The sequence below is a fragment of the Panthera leo genome, chromosome A3, assembly GCF_018350215.1.
Source record: "Panthera leo isolate Ple1 chromosome A3, P.leo_Ple1_pat1.1, whole genome shotgun sequence".
In the NCBI taxonomy this organism is placed as follows: domain Eukaryota; kingdom Metazoa; phylum Chordata; class Mammalia; order Carnivora; family Felidae; genus Panthera; species Panthera leo.
This window is the reverse complement of record NC_056681.1, coordinates 95,094,004-95,110,561: the sequence shown is the minus strand read 5'-3', so window position 1 is coordinate 95,110,561 and position 16,558 is coordinate 95,094,004. Positions and strand designations below refer to the sequence as shown.

Sequence of the window (16,558 nt, the reverse complement as noted above, 5' to 3'; positions counted from 1 at the left end):
TATATGAAAACCAAATATTTAATTCAATTAGCATCAGGACTGCTCAGGGAGAGGTAGGTTTGGGGGCAGGCAGAGGGGACACTCATTCCCAGGTCCTCCTCACTCACTACTGGGACCTGAAGAAGCTAGGTCTCCAGCAAATGTAGTCTCAAAACTAATAAACCAACTTATTTTTTTCTTACCCTTAAAACATATAGACATATGCCAACTACACGTGACTTGTTAGCAAATAGTCTTTGGTTTAGTGAGAATTATTTTGTGGATGTATTTATTTTGCTGGGAAAATTTCATCAGGTGACATGCTAATAATCAAGATATATTAGGGATACATCATAAGAGCCTCCCCGATGGCTGTCTGGAATGTTAAGTGCCCCATGTCTCTTTTTCTTATCACTCACTTTGGCAGCTGGTTATAAATTTTTTTTACCAATAAGAATTGATAGAAATATCAATGTGGCTGTTTATAAATCAAATCATTCAGTCACATGCTTGATAAAAGTTCTAAGGATAGAAAAACATAAGTGCCAGAGTCATATATAAAATAACATCACTGAGGGAAAAGAGCTAATAATTCACAAGATAAACTTGACTGACTTCAAGTAACCTCTAGAAAACAAACAAATTCACAATACTCCATTTACAAAGACATTTCAATGAATAAAGTTTGCAGCTCTAAATATTTTGGGAGAGACACTAAGAATTACCAGATTCTAAGAAAATGGTTGAGATAATAGCATCAATCAACCTCCATTCTCCCTTAACACAGTGGTATGGATCGTAGGATGGTGTCAGTTGCACAGCTGCTGTCAGTAACTAAGAGGAAGACAGCATCAAGCAGACTGAAATGCAGCGAAAGTTTCCGAAGGATTCTTTATCATGTGATAAACGTTCTGCTTCTATCATTAACTATCCTACACGAACAACAAGATCAGTATTCACAACCACACTTTCTTCAAGGTCTAAGTTGGAACCAATATCTATTATGCTTTGGTTAGGAATAGCATGGACACAGAAATACGACAGAGTACCCAGATCAAACAGGTCCTCCCATTTGAAGCTTTATTCCAGGACACTAAGTTTCCCTTCTACTTTTATCTAAAACTCTCAGCTCACTTTGAAAATGCTTTGATTGGCCCAGCTCTCTTTGTCTCCTCAGTCAAGTTAGGGTGTAAAATGACATGGACCCTGGACACAGATATGGAAGGAACCTATAATCTTCCCTAAAAGGTATGGCTGAAGATGGCAGTTTTAACCCACTGATTTATAACTGCTCTTTTCTGAAACTCCATTAAAATGACCATAAAACAGTTTTCTTTTAAAGGCGTTAATCCTTAACGACAAAGAAAATAGGAGAAAACAGCATGGCAATATTTTGATGTCAGACAGAGGTGTCCTGACTCATTTAGTAGATCTGAGAAAGCAGAATCCTAAGCCAGCAATGGGGACCCAGTTCACACTGTAAAGCCCTCAAAGATGCACACATTTGAGGCATCAGCTTCTTTTGGAGGAAAGGGAGGGGAAGGGGAAGGTTAATAACAAGATGACTATTTGAAATTTCATTTAAAAAGCAGTTAGACCTCCAGATCCTCTCTCCTCATCTAGGCTGCGGGCAAAGGTTTGTTTTCAGGAAAGGGTAAAGGCAGGTGTTTGGACAGACATGGCTAGGTGCAAGCAGAGGCACTACACTGAACCCCTGGGCAATTATGAGAAAGCTGACGCACCAAGGCTGGCTGTTACAGTTATTGTCTCTACTGTTGTTTCCTAAAAGGTCTACACCCTCCAACTAGAGACTGAAGCCAGCAGAGTCTGCACTGTTGGGGTAAAAAAATAAAGGTCAGATTTAATTGCTCCATTAACACCTACTTCCACCAACAAAGGTCCTTTTTGCCCCTCTAAGACTAATTCTAGTGGCTGTCCCAGAAGGCTGCTGTTGTCTGCTTTCTATTTGGGATTTTGACAGAGTTTTGCTAGGATCTATAGATGCCTACAAAAGAAAGACTTGTCCATTGTGTACCATATGACTAACACTGAGAGATCTAAAGGAATATTAGGGAAAACATAACACATGGTTTAGGGTTTCAAATGGAGAAAAAAAGAGTATTAAAAATCCAAAGTTATATCTAAGTCCATTAAAATATAAATCATGAGGCAAGGGAAAGAATCAGAGAGGCAATGAAGAAACCAGAAGACTTGAATTCCAATTTCAGTTCTGTTTGTGTTACTTAGAAAATGTCCTTAACCACTTGATTTTTTTTTTTTTTTTTTTTTTTTTTTGCAAATATCTTGCTGCTTGTTTTCCTCTAAATAGCCTGAAATGAGGCAACAAGGCCTTTAGGAAAATAAAAAATTTTATAAAAAAGAAGAGATATGGTTTCATAGGTTTTACAAATGGTGGAAGGAAAACTAACAGATGAAGGAAAGGGAGCAAACACAAGAGATAAGAAGCATAAAATCAGGCCAATGGTGATAAAAGAGGCATTATCTATGATAAGATGTTTAGAGAATTTTATTTCTAAATGTTTCATGAAAACAGAGAAAAACACCTCTCTCAAAGTATTTTCATCTTTTTTTTGGCAGGGATCAAAAGTGTGAAATTAGTCACCAGACTGCAGGCCACTTAAGGGATTCCCTGTAACCCCTAAGTGTGCAGAATGATAATACAAGAGCCAATGTTGTCTTTTTTCTCCCTGCTGAGATGAAATTTACATAACGTGCCAGTCTTGTGCTCTTGAAGAACCTCAGGAGGAAAACAGGAAAGTAATGCAAATACCTGCCTGCAGAGGTGTTCACTGGTTCCATGACAGAGGGTTGGGGGGGTGGGGGGAGTGGTGATTTGGAGGGTGAAGATAAATAATAATAAATATAACTTTGAAAACATTACTGAGAAAAATGAGGAAAAGAAAAATTATGGTACCTGTCTTTGAGTCTAATGATGTTAAATTGGGTGATTCCCCAATGCTGGCCTAGTTCAAGGTTGGTACAGGTCTGGAGGCATGAGAATCCCCTGGGACAGTTGGTCTGGTTGGGCCCTAGCATATATGTTTTTCCCTATGTGGTTCTGATACACAAAAAAGATTTAAGAATCCCAAGGGCAGTCAGGTGAAACACTATTTCCTGTCAGAAACTGCACCCTAGAATAGTCACCTAAAGAACCTGAAACCAAAGTTCAATTCAAGGTATCAACTGGCAAAGGCAAAGCCTTGGGTTGATGCTATAAATCTGTCAGCTGCAGCCAAACCTGCAGAGTTAGGAGAAACTGAAATCAGCAATTAAGCTGTTAAGAAAAAGGATTTTGAATCATCTGTGAGACTGGGTATTTTAGTTCTGGCACATATTGAGAGCAGAGTCTTTCCAAGGATGATAAACTGTCTTTTTACAAATGGGGGAGTAGATGTGTAGGAAGAAGTGCATTTGAGAGAGGTGAGCTTTGAAGAAAAAAAGAAAAAAAACAGCTGCCCTTCAATTTAATAGCTCACAGGTGAATTACTGGTTCCGCTTTGCTTGTCTAATTCTAAGGAATTCAAAGAAGGGATTAGCTATCCAGGTTCACAAGTCTCTTCTGAAATCCTAAATGTCCAGGCTGAGATGAAATGTAGCTCAATCAGACTTCCCAGGTGATATTCATTTGATGCTTTCTTACAAAAGTATTTGTCTCCATTCACAAAAAAGAAAACCCATTTTAAGCCCACGCTATATTAAATCAACTCCTGATGTGATCCACTGACTTATACATCAGGGGTTTCCTAAGTCACCTGCTCATAGAAATCACTCGGGGTACTTGCTAAAGTTAGAGAGTATTAATCCCTCTTTAGGAAACTGATACCACAGGCTGGGGCTGGGCCTCTGGAGACGCTTTCTGAAGTCCAACAGCTGAATTGTGACCCTTTCCTTATGTTGACTTATCTCTTGGATACATATACACAAATGCTTTTATGCCTTTCAGGAAGTCACGAGTTAAGTATTTTCCAAAGTCCCCAGCCCAGCCTGTGGAATTCTCTACAACTAAAAATGGCCCAGCTCCTCCCAGCCCCTCACATACCTCCCTCAGGGACTCATGCCCAAACAGCTCAGTCTAGAGAAATACTTAAAATGGCAGAATTAAGAATAAGTTGCTTGGTGGGACTCTTTGAACTAAAAAGCAAACAAGTGGCACATTTTGTGTCATTTTTTTTTCTCCACTTATAGTTACTAGGATCATTTGGGCCCCTGCCAGGGCTTTACATATAGTTTTAACTATAGGGCAATATCTGGGCACTTCAAAATAAGCCATGAAGAAGGCAAGTATAGTTAACTTTAGGTAATTTATTTGTAGTTTGGTCTAGGTAGTAGAGCAGACAGAAAACATAAACCATTTTGCTCCAAAACACTGGACTCAATGGACTCAAAACATATGGGTTATGTTGCTACTGTTCTTGTTCCTTCTCTCTCCTTCCTTCCTTCTTCCTTCTCCTCATTATTATTATTTTTAATGTTTATTTATTTTTGAGACAGAGACAGAGCATGAGCAGGGGAGGGGCAGAGAGAGAGGGAGACACAGAATCTGAAGCAGGCTCCAGGCTCTGAGCTGTCAGCACAGAGCCTGACGCGGGGCTCGAACCCACGAACTGTGAGATCATGACCTGAGCCGAAGTCGGACACTTAAGTGACTGAACCACCCAGGCGTCCCCCTCCTCATGATTATTATTAGAGAATGCAAGATAATTATTTTATTCAATTCAAAAATTTTTAGCAGGCTAGACACTCTAGATCCTAGAGACTGTGAACAAAACAACATTCCCCTCATGGGAGCCTAAAATCCAGTGGAGGACCAGACAATAACAACACAAAGCGAAGCTGTAATTCTATAGGCTGGCAGGTCCTCTCACACAAACACACTAATGATATTAAGAGCCAGCCGTATGAAGTTTGAGAAAGAACATTCCAGTCAGAAGGATGCTAAGTGCAAAGTTACAGAGGCAGCAGTGAAACACTTAGTTCTCCCAGTGTAACAATTTCCTAAATGAATCAAAAGAAACTTTTCAGGATGGGTTCCAGGCAGGATTAGACCCAAGAAAAGAGGCCCTTGTGAGCTTATCTTTGGAACAGCCCATCCAGGAACAAGAAATCCAGGGTTATGGGTTTCCCATATTCTTTGAGAACACAAAGGAAAAGTTTATCCAGCCTCATGGTTCTGGTGGTGATGTACAGCCTGCTGATTTCCCTGACAGCTTTGAGATCTTCCCCGAAACACCAGAAAGGCTCTCCCAAGAAGATCAATTGACGGATTGTGCTGTCCGGCTGTCTCAACTGGGATGGCCAAATCTGAGGACTCAGCAGTCAACTCTGTCAAGAATCTCTGCTCATTGACTAAATCAAAGACAGGCCCTTACTGTCTCATAACATTACTTGCTCTTCCTCATCATATTGATTGACCTTGTATGATTCAGAACCAACTTTCAAGGACTCAGTAGAGGGATCTATTTGATAAGGAGAAAGAAACTAGCTAGAATTTTAAGTATGGGACTTAATTTTGCTGTTAAGGAAGATTTTGATTTTCATCTCCTGTTTCATTTAGTCATTTTTCTTTGTGATTTGACCTTTTCTGTTCCTTCTAAAGTCCACTGTGGATAATGTGACCGAGACCCAAGCACAGAGTTGCGACAAGAGATAAACAGCTTTTACTCAAGAGGTTACTGCCAGCACTGCTCCAGACACCCCCAATTACCCTATCTCTTCTTTCTCTATTATTGCGGGCTTGTGGCAGCCAGGACCTTCCGGTCCCACCCCTTCAAGTAAACCCATGTTCCCCTACCACGCAACTCCCAGCCCTGCCTTCTAAGATTCCCAATCAATTTTGACCGTCTCTGGTTCCTTCATCACATTTCCAACACCGTCTTCCATTTCTTTAGAGACAGTTTACACTCTGTATCTATTAACTGCCAACCTTCAGCCCTTGTAGGTCTGATCTATAATTGGTTGTTTTAGCCAACTCTCATTCAGGATGGCTTGTGTCATTTTGTGTTTAGAGATTCTGGAATCTCAACTTCCACTCCTTGTAACTTTATCTGTAGAAATTCTTTGAGGCTTGGGTTTAAAATGTGTTCCTCTAGAGAGGATTGGTATTTTCTTCTGCCAGGTACCTGGCAGCCCAACATTCAGGATGTCTTTAAGTGAAATTTTGGATACATTTTATGTCACCCTAGAACATGTGCTGACCCCAAAACTGAGTGATGGGGAGATTGTGGTTATAAATTCTTGGTGGCATGAAAAGGGGTTTGTTTTGCTTTTTTTACGATGATCTTTAAAGACCAAGACAGCATGCATTTCCATTGCTTCTCTCTGTAGGTAAGTTTTCTCTTCTTCCACCATGCCCAAATAGTGTCACCATCTGAGAATCCAGGCTTTATACTGTGATCCTTAATCTGGTTATCCAGTGGGGCCCTAGATTTTGTCACCTGTTCTTTACATACTGTCCCATTTAAAGCCCAAGTCTAGGCCAGAAGGAATATGCAGACCTGTCTCTAGTTTGTTTTCTTGCCATTTATTACATTCCTGTGAGTCCATCCTTGCATTAAAAAGAACATTAAAAAAATTCTACCAGGTAGAAGGAAGAAAAGGAGGGAAGGAAAAATGAGAGATGGAAAAGGGGAAGAGAGAGGGAATGAGAGAGAGAGAAAGAGAGATTGATTGATTGAGATTGCTTAGCACCTCTTTTCCTCCAAAGAGAAGTCAACATTAAGCATCTAGAGCTGTCGTGACCTTTATTGCTCAGACTTAACTCATTATAGAACCAATACTGGGAACTTCATTTTGAAAACAAGGCAAACTGCTTTTCCAAAATCTTCCTACTCTCAAGAGACCGTCAGCCAGTGGGCCTCATCTTTGCTTATCAAGTACATCCCACTAAGTTTATTGATGGATCCCAGCCAACTTTTAGGAGCTCCCAGTATAAGTAAATGCCCTACATAGATCCCTCAGCCTGCCATAGTATTGGTCAAGCTTCTGAAATTTATGCTATGGGTGACCACTTTGAACCTTTTCAAGTAAATTTTGAAGGTTCCATGAAAACACTAACAAAAACTTCCAACCTCTAACCACTAATCCAAATTCTAATCCTAAGACCCAAGAATCACAGAATCATATTTTAGAGCTAAGGAAGAAGGCTGTATGTGTAGGATATACCAGTAATTTTTCCCAGGCTTATACCCTTAGAATTTTAGTCTGTCTCCCTGATCTACAGGGACTAGAGATATTCCCATGTTCAAGGGAGAACCCTGGTCTTTTTCTCTTGGAAGCCTAAAGGACCAGGAAAAGGCAGGCATGTCATCTACTAACTCAGACAAAGCTGTACTGCATCCAGCCTCTCCAACCTCTTACAGCTCAGAGGCCTGGCCCTCCTGTTGTTTACTCTCTGATTTCTCAGGACTGCCAGCTTAGTCATTTTTCTCCAAGGTCTCAAAAAGCCCATTTAAAAGGAGTCTCCTTTGCTTCCACGCTTTGTCAGTAGTGTTGCCCACAGTATTGCCCTAAACACGGCCACACAGCCAGGTACATTTCTGGCAGCTCAGCCCCCATCCAGACACATCCAATGATGCTTTCCCTTATCTATTACACTCATTATCTCCAAAAAGCCCTCCATGAATTTTACAGAATAGAGTTTTTATTTGAGGTTAACAAAACAGGGACAGAAGAGCATTGGGGAAGAAAATGGAAGTAAACATGACTTTCACACTTTACTCTCTGGCTGTCACTGCCTCATCTGATCTCTGAATGTTCCCAAAGGTAAATTCTATTACCCACTTTATAGCTGAAAAAGTTGAGGCTCAGAGTCTATCCACTTTGCCCAAGTTCGTGTCAGATACGAAGGACAATACAAAGATTTGAACCTGGGTGTATAGGTCATTACAAAGCACAGGCTTGTAAACTCTGCTAAACTATCCATAGTGGGAAACATGGTAGAGTTTCATGTAAGAAGGACCTTTCCTGGCCAAGAGATGGCATGTGAGATTGCATTAAGAACTGACCTTGATGATCCAAAGGAAACAAATCTAGTCAGACCTATCTGTTCTGGGATCCTGTAAGTCATTCAATTGCATGTAATGAGCTGATAATAGGTAACAGCGAACATGTATACAGCACAATATACTTTTCAAAGGGCTTAACACCCCTACCAGGATAACTGCCCCATACTGTGCATTAAGACCAAGGAGACCTGGCACGCTCCCATGAGGACTAGATGTTACCCATACCGGTGTTCTGTGCTAACCAACCACCTGCCAGTCTCCATCTCTTCCTGGAGCCACTCAGAGCACTCTAGCACTCTGTGGCACATCTGATCATGGCACGATTTCCCTCACCCTCATTACTACCCCTGGGAATATGTTTCCCCAACACGGCTGGACATTCTCCTATCACCAAAGCCTGAGCCAGTGCTTCTCTGCATACCTCTGCATACCTCTCCTTAACATTCCCTTGGCCTTCTGAAATCCCACTGCAGCAAACTCAGTTGAACACCATTAGAAACATAATCTGAGGGGCACTGGGGTGGCTCAGTCGGTTAAGTGTCCAACTCTTGGTTTCAGCTCAAGTCTTGATCTCACGATTCGCAAGATCGAGTCCCACATGGCACTCTGTGCTGATGGTGTGAAGTCTGCTTGGGATTCTCTCTCTCTCTCTCTCTCTCTCTCTCTCTCTCTCTCTCTGCCTCTCCCCTGCTCATGCACCCTCTTCTCAAAATAAATAAGCTTATTTTTTTTAAAGAAAAAGAATATGCTAAGAATATTTTAAAATAATGTGTTACTCTGGACAAGTGCCAGCGTACCTCCAGAAGTCACACTGAAAACTTCCTAAAAATGGAGGCAAATGGGAGTGCAGTGTAATTCAAAGATGAAGTCTCATGTGCTATCCAAAAGACTTCTCTTCCCAACCGTATTTCTTAGAAGAGTAGATTCAAAGAACAGGTTTAGACCTTAGGAAAAGGATTTGGTAAACTAATTGTACTTTTTCAATGTCTGAGCAGGGAATACCAACTAAAAAGCAATTTAAAAATTATCTCTTCATAGAGTAAAAGTTTTATACAAGAAGCATAATTGCACAGATGAATCTGAAGCTCAAAATTCATGGAGATGAGAGCACTGAGCACATTTGAAGGCACAGAGTATAAAGAGAGAGAGAAGAAAAAATGAAAATAAGGAGAAGACAAGGAAAAGCTTCTCTCCATAGACATCAAATTAGGATATTGGAAATCCTTCCCTTGAATGGAACTTCCAGTCCCATTAAGACAGCTCTAAATTTCCTCTTAAAACAGAGGCCTTTTATAGGCAAGTACGGGCAACACCGGGTCAAAAAGGGCCCACGAGCATTTTCAAACATTACTTTCTATTTTATATTAAGCCAAATCTTTTGGTAGAGACACTTGTCATCAGCTGAACTGGCATCTGTGAATTCCACCCCCTCTTCTACATAGTAACTGATAGGACAGAAATGAGAAGGCCTACATAAAACTGAAGCAGTTTATATGTGTAATTAGCAACTAGCCTTATTAAGTGATGACAGCTACTCAGCCTTTCTTCTATCTCCCCACCGGAGAGATATTTGGCAGCACAAGAATTTCTGTGACAAAGTTATCTTTCTGATGGCACTCCTTTTAGAAGCTTTCAAGGCCTTCTCTGAGACCCTAGATCAAATCCAACTACTGAACTTGCCCGCTGGTTGTCCTAGACCCCTCTCTGCAGTACTATCTATAGCCAACTTAGGGAAACTCTGATAAATGAAAAGCAAGGTTATACAGAAAAACCAACACAATAAAGAAAAAAAAAATACACCTATGAGAAGTTTAAGTAAAACCTCAAAGGCATTTAAAATGTCTTCACATACCAAAGTTTCACTGTATGAAATTCTCAGCGATCCCTTTAAAGCACCTAAACTGTAAAGCTGTGCCACCTCACTGTCTCACTGTTTCCTCGGTTGTACTTTAGGTCTAGAGCAATATTCTATGCTGCCAGCATGAAAAGGCTTCCCTACTTCTCTTTCCCAACACTCTTCTATAAGACATACTGTCAGAACGAATTGCTTCACAATGAATTATTACATATTTATATAATAAAATGCTAAGCAGCCAGTAAACCTAAGGTTAGAGAATGTTTACTGCTTTGGTAACATATTCACAAAACATTAAGAAAATAGATTACAAAATACCATACACAATGACTCTATTTTTTTTTAACTCAAGGTATAATATGCCTATGTGTTTCTCCATGTGTGTACAAATGTGTCACTACTGAAGTTTAAAAACATTGGAAAGACATATGCAAAATTGCTCACAATGATTATATTTAGGGGTGATAGCTTAAATATTTTTTTTTCTTTTTTATCATCTACAATAAACATACATTTCTCTTGCATCTGCATCATTAGAAAACAAACGACAACAAAACAGGATACAAGCTCACTATTTTCAGAGTTCCCTCCACTCTGGATATCACTTCACGTGTTACTAATATACTTTTGAATTCTGGAGCCTTGGTATGGTATAGGACCTAGTTTGGGTGGAGCATGAACTTTTCAGACCTCATTTCAGACTTCATCCCTCACAAACTGGACCCACTGGGAACCCTCTTTACAATAAATTCCACTCTTTGACAAAGGCTAAGACAATGATTCTTCAGACACTTGTAATACGTATATACACTCCCACATCAGCTTTTAACATGTGCATTACATTAGTGGTTTACAAATTATCCCCAGGGATCCACTTAGGTACTTGGGAGGTTTGAAAAAAGTTGGATTCAAGTATTTTGTAAAAATATATCATTTTAACTACTTATAAAAATACAATTAAAAAATAACCTGACACATTTTAACACAGCAGAGACAAGTCATTACTTTATGCCACCTGATTCTCTGCCATCATTGTGCAATTAAACTTTGGTGGTTTGAAAAAATGATAGTTCGGCATTAGTCTTAAAAACAATTTAGAGCAACACAGAGTGTCCATGCATGTCAAACTGAACCAGACCACACAGCACCACAATACACAAAGTCCAGGCACATATGATTATCACATATTCTCACCGAAACCTACCAGCAAATGGTGCACAAATAAGTAATGGTTTAACACATCTCTCTATTGTTCCGCACTTAGGTTTAGTAGTGAGACTACTATACTTTGCTAGTCTTTTATAAGAATGTGAGTAGTTGGATATTTTTGGTGATACAACTTTGAAACAAAATTTTTCTACTTCACTCCCTTTCCAAATGGGATCTGTCTAGCAAAGTATCCAGGCATTGCAAAGTGAGCTCTTTACAAATGGTTACACCTGAGAAAATCGGAATTTTCTGTGCAAGCAAAGCCAGATGAACATACCAACTAAAGATACCACACAGGGTGGCTGTTAGAGCCACAACTGCCATTCACACGGATGGATGTCCATCTTGTGTTCATAAAACAGACACATTTCTTCCCAACACTCTCCAAATGAACTCCCATTCCATTAAAGTGAAAGTCAAATTCCATGGAACGCAGCACAAGCCCTGGGTAGTCAGACACATCGTAACCTTGCAGAACCGCTTTCTGCTGGCCCCACTCATTCCTAACAGCCATGATCGTGGGCCCATGAAGGTTCCTTGGCACCTGCTCCCAAGGTGCTTAATCTTGCTGTTACTTTCACCTCAAGTGCTCTTTGCTCCCTCACCTCCAGAAGGTCTTCGAACAAAAGTATCTGCTCAATGAATACTTTCCAGGCCATCCTTATTTACAGCCACACCCCATGCTCTCTGTCTCCCTGTTTTACATTCTCCTGTGTCACTTGTCATCATCTGAGAGGGCCTTGGTGCAAATTATTGTCTCCCCCAACTAGAGGGTAGAGAACAGAGAATTTTGTCTATTTTGTTCCCTTCTATAAGCCAGGAACTTAGAACAGCGCCTGGCCCAAAGTAGCCAAAACACATTTGTTGAATGGACATAATATTTGAACCCACCATAAAATCCTTATCAATAAAATACCATGTCTAATTGTTGCCTATCTTAGGACCACTTTTAAGATTTTTTAATGAAAAAAATTTACTGCCACAGGAAAAAAAAAACTGTCTAAAATTGTAAGTTACAGAGAAAAGTTTATGTCTTCATTATAATTTGGCACTATTTATAATACTCAGCATAATACTCCAAGCACCACTCTGATGGCACTCATCCAAAGGCCACACATCTTTTGGAGAAAGAGTCATTATCAGTCTTCAAATATGGACAAATATGTTCTATTTAAGGGAGGATTCTTTAAAGAACCTTCTCATTTGGGCTTACATCACCAACTTGACAAAACAAGGTGACGCACGGATTTTATTTTCTATCACAGCCATACTCTGTGACCATAATTTTTGCCACACGCATCTGTTTACCCAGTGCTTTTTTCTCTTACCAGTTTCTCTGAAGTGCCTGATTTTTGTTACATCTTCAAATCATACACACACACACACACACACACCAGTTTGTATATACCTTTGTGAAAATAGCTAACGCACAATGCTAGCTCCTGAGCTCCATGGAACCCATGGCACATGGCCCATGCAGACACCTTCCCCTAATCACTTAGTACACAGCTCTCCCTCCCAGTCTCCATCTCCCTGCACTGGATATGGCTCGGCATTTCCGAGATTCTAGAACAGCTTTGCCTACAGGTGAGCTTCACAAGTTGAATGTTCATCAGTGAAAGATCAGGACATTTTTAGAATCCTCAAGTCTCAGTTATGCCCATTTTTAAATCTTTTCTTCTCTATGTAATAAATACTTTATCCTAATGATATTGTTTAGCTCATTAAGATGAAAATCTGCAGAGTGATTATTTGATAATACATTTACTCCCAGAGCTCACAAACGTTAAAAAGAAGTGTCTTATAACCAACAGCCTAGGCACCACTAATTTACTGGTTACTGTTAAATACAACAGACTTTCCAGTCAAGGCATAGAGGTGTATGTGGGGTTTATAGTCCTATATGCCATACCCAAACATAAATTGGTATTTTCAAAGTAGAAATGAGAGCACTGGGGAGATATATAAAGCTGATGCAGCTGCATCCAGTTCTACCTGGAAATCACCAAAGAAGCGTTAAGTTACACAGTTTACATCAAAGTCAATAGGAGGTATTTTAGTTCAACGCTTTGATCCTGATGGTTCAAAGTGAAGAGAATTTGCACACATTGAAATTTAAGCACTAAACCCGCCCATGTATTATCTGTAACCATATCAAAGTAGAAACCAAGTTTTCATAACACAAAATACAAAACATTCCTGTATCACAAGGTTGTGAAGAGAAAAACAAGCACCTAGAGTCAATATAATACAAAAATCCATAGCTCTGCTGATCTATAGGAGTTTACACTGAAAGAAAAAACTTCTAATTCACAGGATTCTAGACACCAACCTGAAAATTGCATGTCACTTCTCAATCAATTCTTGTTTAGTCCCGTTCTGTGATTACTATTCACAGGAATATACTTTTTTTTTCCCCTGAATTATTCATATTGACATCTTAAGCATCACTGTGATCTCTGTTTCTACTTCTTCTTGGGCAATAATTCTTCATGGATAGAAATACCAGTATGCCTTACTATAAACCAAATTCCATACGCAAGTTAAGTAACCTACTGCTATTCTGTTAAAAACAACAAACATAGAGTCCCAGCTTTTATAAGCATTCTTTCTTGTTAAATCCACTATTCAAAAAATTCACTCAGCATAGGAGACAGTGGCAGTCAATATTTCTAGCTTTACTCAGTGTAGCACCCATAAACCAAAGTCGCAGAAAGTATTGGCCATCCATTGTCATATGGAGAAATCCTCATAAGCATCCACATTAGACATCCATACCTTATTCTTTGTGTGCTGGAAAGGGGCAAGTCTTCCCAAATCAAAGAATCTGAAGGTTGATGGAAAGGAGACAGATTTTTGGTTTTCAGGTTGTAGGACATTCTACATCTTTTTGTTTTCTAGGTCAAAGCTCTCTGGAGTCTGGCAGGAGCAGACAGTTCCTGTCAATGCTGACTCCTGGCTCTACCCGTAGGCTGCAAGTCAGCAGGGTTGGGGGCAGGTAGTAAGAAGTATTGGGCTGGAGGGAGGCCAGGGTTGACTGCATTGTCTCAGTGCTGCCTCATGGTGCTCCAACAGGACCCAGCATGGGCTTCAAGAGCCGTGAGCAGATTTTCAGTGTCCCTGCTCCCTGCTTGACCACCATGCAGAGCATTCCTTCAACATGTGATGTCCAGACCTCACTGTACCTACATTTTGCCACTTTGTGCTGAATTCTCTCAAACCTAGGAGTCCAGGACAGGAGAAACTCCAGATCATTCATGGTTGTAAGCAGTGGGCACCACCCACATAATTTTAGCTGAATGAAGGTAGCAAATCAATACAAACATAATTCAGTGCCTTTCACAACTAAGAATATGGATTTCATCTTCTCTGCATACTTTTCAGGTCTGTAACGACCATCCCACTTTACAACTGTAGGAGAGGACAGCTACTGCCTGTGCTGCAAAATCGCTGGGTATCACTAATACCCATTTGAAGGCCTAGAGACTGATTCTCATAAGGACTTCCAGCTGCACAATGAATCAATACTTCCTCCACGTTGCATTGCCACTGGAACCTTTCCACCTAAACCAAGCCTGTATAAACATTTGCTAATCTATTATGCTTATCAATGCCTCCTAAGGATGACCATGAGTATCTACAGCCACCCTTTGTACAGGAGGACTTCATTCGATCCTCAGTCATTTCCATCCACCATCCTTTTTTTACCGATTGCCATCTTACCTCAATCCAGGGTCAGCCATCAAAATGACCACAAAATCATTCAAGTAAACAGCCAAAGTTTTCACAACAAGTCTCTTCCACCACTCTCTTCGCCGCTAACAGTGCATCCTGAGCCGAGCTCAGGGCATTACCCTCCCTAAGCGGTTCTTCAGTCTCACCTGACTCTCTCCAGAAAACACCTGTCCCCTCTTCCTGCTATGCACGCTTTCCTAAAAGCCACCAGACGGTGCCCAAACCCACCAGACGTGGAGCCCCGGAGCCCGGGACTTACGTTGTTCATGTACTCGCTGAGCAGGTCCTGGAGCGCCTGCCGGACGGCGTTGCACTCGGCCACGATCCTCTCGCGCCGGTCATCACGTGTGCAGGACGAGTCTGCCATGAGCGCCGCGCCACTGATGATGCTCTCCAGCCTCTCCTCTAGGGACGGCCGGAACCTGGCCTCGCTGAACGTCATGGGGTCCAGGATTATCTTATTCTGAAAGCAGCACCATGAAAGAATTAGAGAAGAGATGACTGCCTTTGCACACTGTTTTCTAAACCAGAAATATCCAAGGCAAGACTCTCCATAGAGAAGTAGCTGGTTGCATTGAGAGACACCAAGGTGGCCTTGACCAAGTAGCAACTGTCTGTAAGAGACTCTCCCCTAAATCTAATCTTCAGGGAGAAAACAGCACATCTTGTTTCAAGAACATGTTCTTGGAAAAGGCTATCCTCAATCAAAGAGTTTTCAAATGAGATTGTGACACGGGTTTGTTTTTTTGTTTTTTTGTTTTTGTTTTTTTTACATGCATAGCCTTCAGGGAAAGCAAATTTTGTTGTAGCACTTTGAAGGATTAAGGGAAGATTTTAGAGGCCCAGAGCTGAACATGATTTGTAATCAATAACTTAAAGATGCATTAGTGGTGACTAGTGTACCTGTTCTATCTACTTCATGAGAAGTGGGGAATCCCAACAAAGGAAGCCTTGTGAAACCTTGGCAAATAGCATCCAATGGACAGATACTGTACAGAGATGAACAGAGATGAACATATTTTGTATAAAAAACTAGTGTCCTAGAAAAAGCTTCATTGTACGTATGTGGAATTTGTCACAATTAGCTGACAGCATCATGATAGAGACACTAGCATGTTCTGAAGGAGCCTACCTAAGGGGAAAATAGAGATACTTCTTTTTTTTTTTTTTTTAATTTTTTTTTAACGTGTTATTTATTTTTGAGACAGGGAGAGACAGAGCATGAACAGGGGAGGGTCAGAGAGAGGGAGATACAGAATCTGTAATAGGCTCCAGGCTCTGAGCTGTCAGCACAGAGCCCGACGCGGGGCTCGAACTCATGGACCGTGAGATCATGACCTGAGCCGAAGTTGGCCGCTTAACCGACTGAGCCACCCAGGCACCCCTAGAGATACTTCTTTACACGAAAGTGTTGCAGAGAATTTAAGCTTCACTTTGCCCCTGCTAAGTCTGAGGAGCTTGGAAACACCTAAGTGGGGATATCCAGTGGTGGACAGAAATATGTATCCAGAATTCAAGAGACAGATTAACCTGTATGAGGACCTGGGAATCATTAGGGTTATCGGGACACAAGGCAGTAACTGACATACTAATAATGTAAATAGAATAATAAAACCAATTAAGACCCAATGAATACCAATTCCTGGGGGGTGCAGAAGGATGGGAGTCAATAAAGGAGATCATAGAGGCCCCTGGGTGGCTCAGTCGGTTGAGTGTCTGACTTCGGCTCAGGTCATGATCTAACAGTTCATGGGTT

General features: G+C 40.8%; 1 protein-coding gene across 10 annotated transcripts in view; it reads right to left on the bottom strand.

Annotated features, from left to right (window-relative positions):
* CTNNA2 (catenin alpha 2) overlaps window positions 1-16,558 on the bottom strand; it is a 1,100,619-nt gene that overhangs the window by 700,178 nt on the left and 383,883 nt on the right. For 9 of the 10 annotated variants that reach the window (XR_006200794.1, XM_042932824.1, XM_042932822.1 and 6 more), the window contains one exon: window positions 15,062-15,265. Coding sequence is in view for 8 of the 10 variants with exons in the window: in XM_042932824.1 (XP_042788758.1) it covers window positions 15,062-15,265 (204 nt within the window). In the remaining 2 variants the exon portion in view is untranslated. Of the gene's footprint in view, window positions 1-13,845; window positions 13,896-15,061; window positions 15,266-16,558 lie in introns of those variants that run through there. The other variant, XM_042932829.1, reaches the window with a different exon arrangement.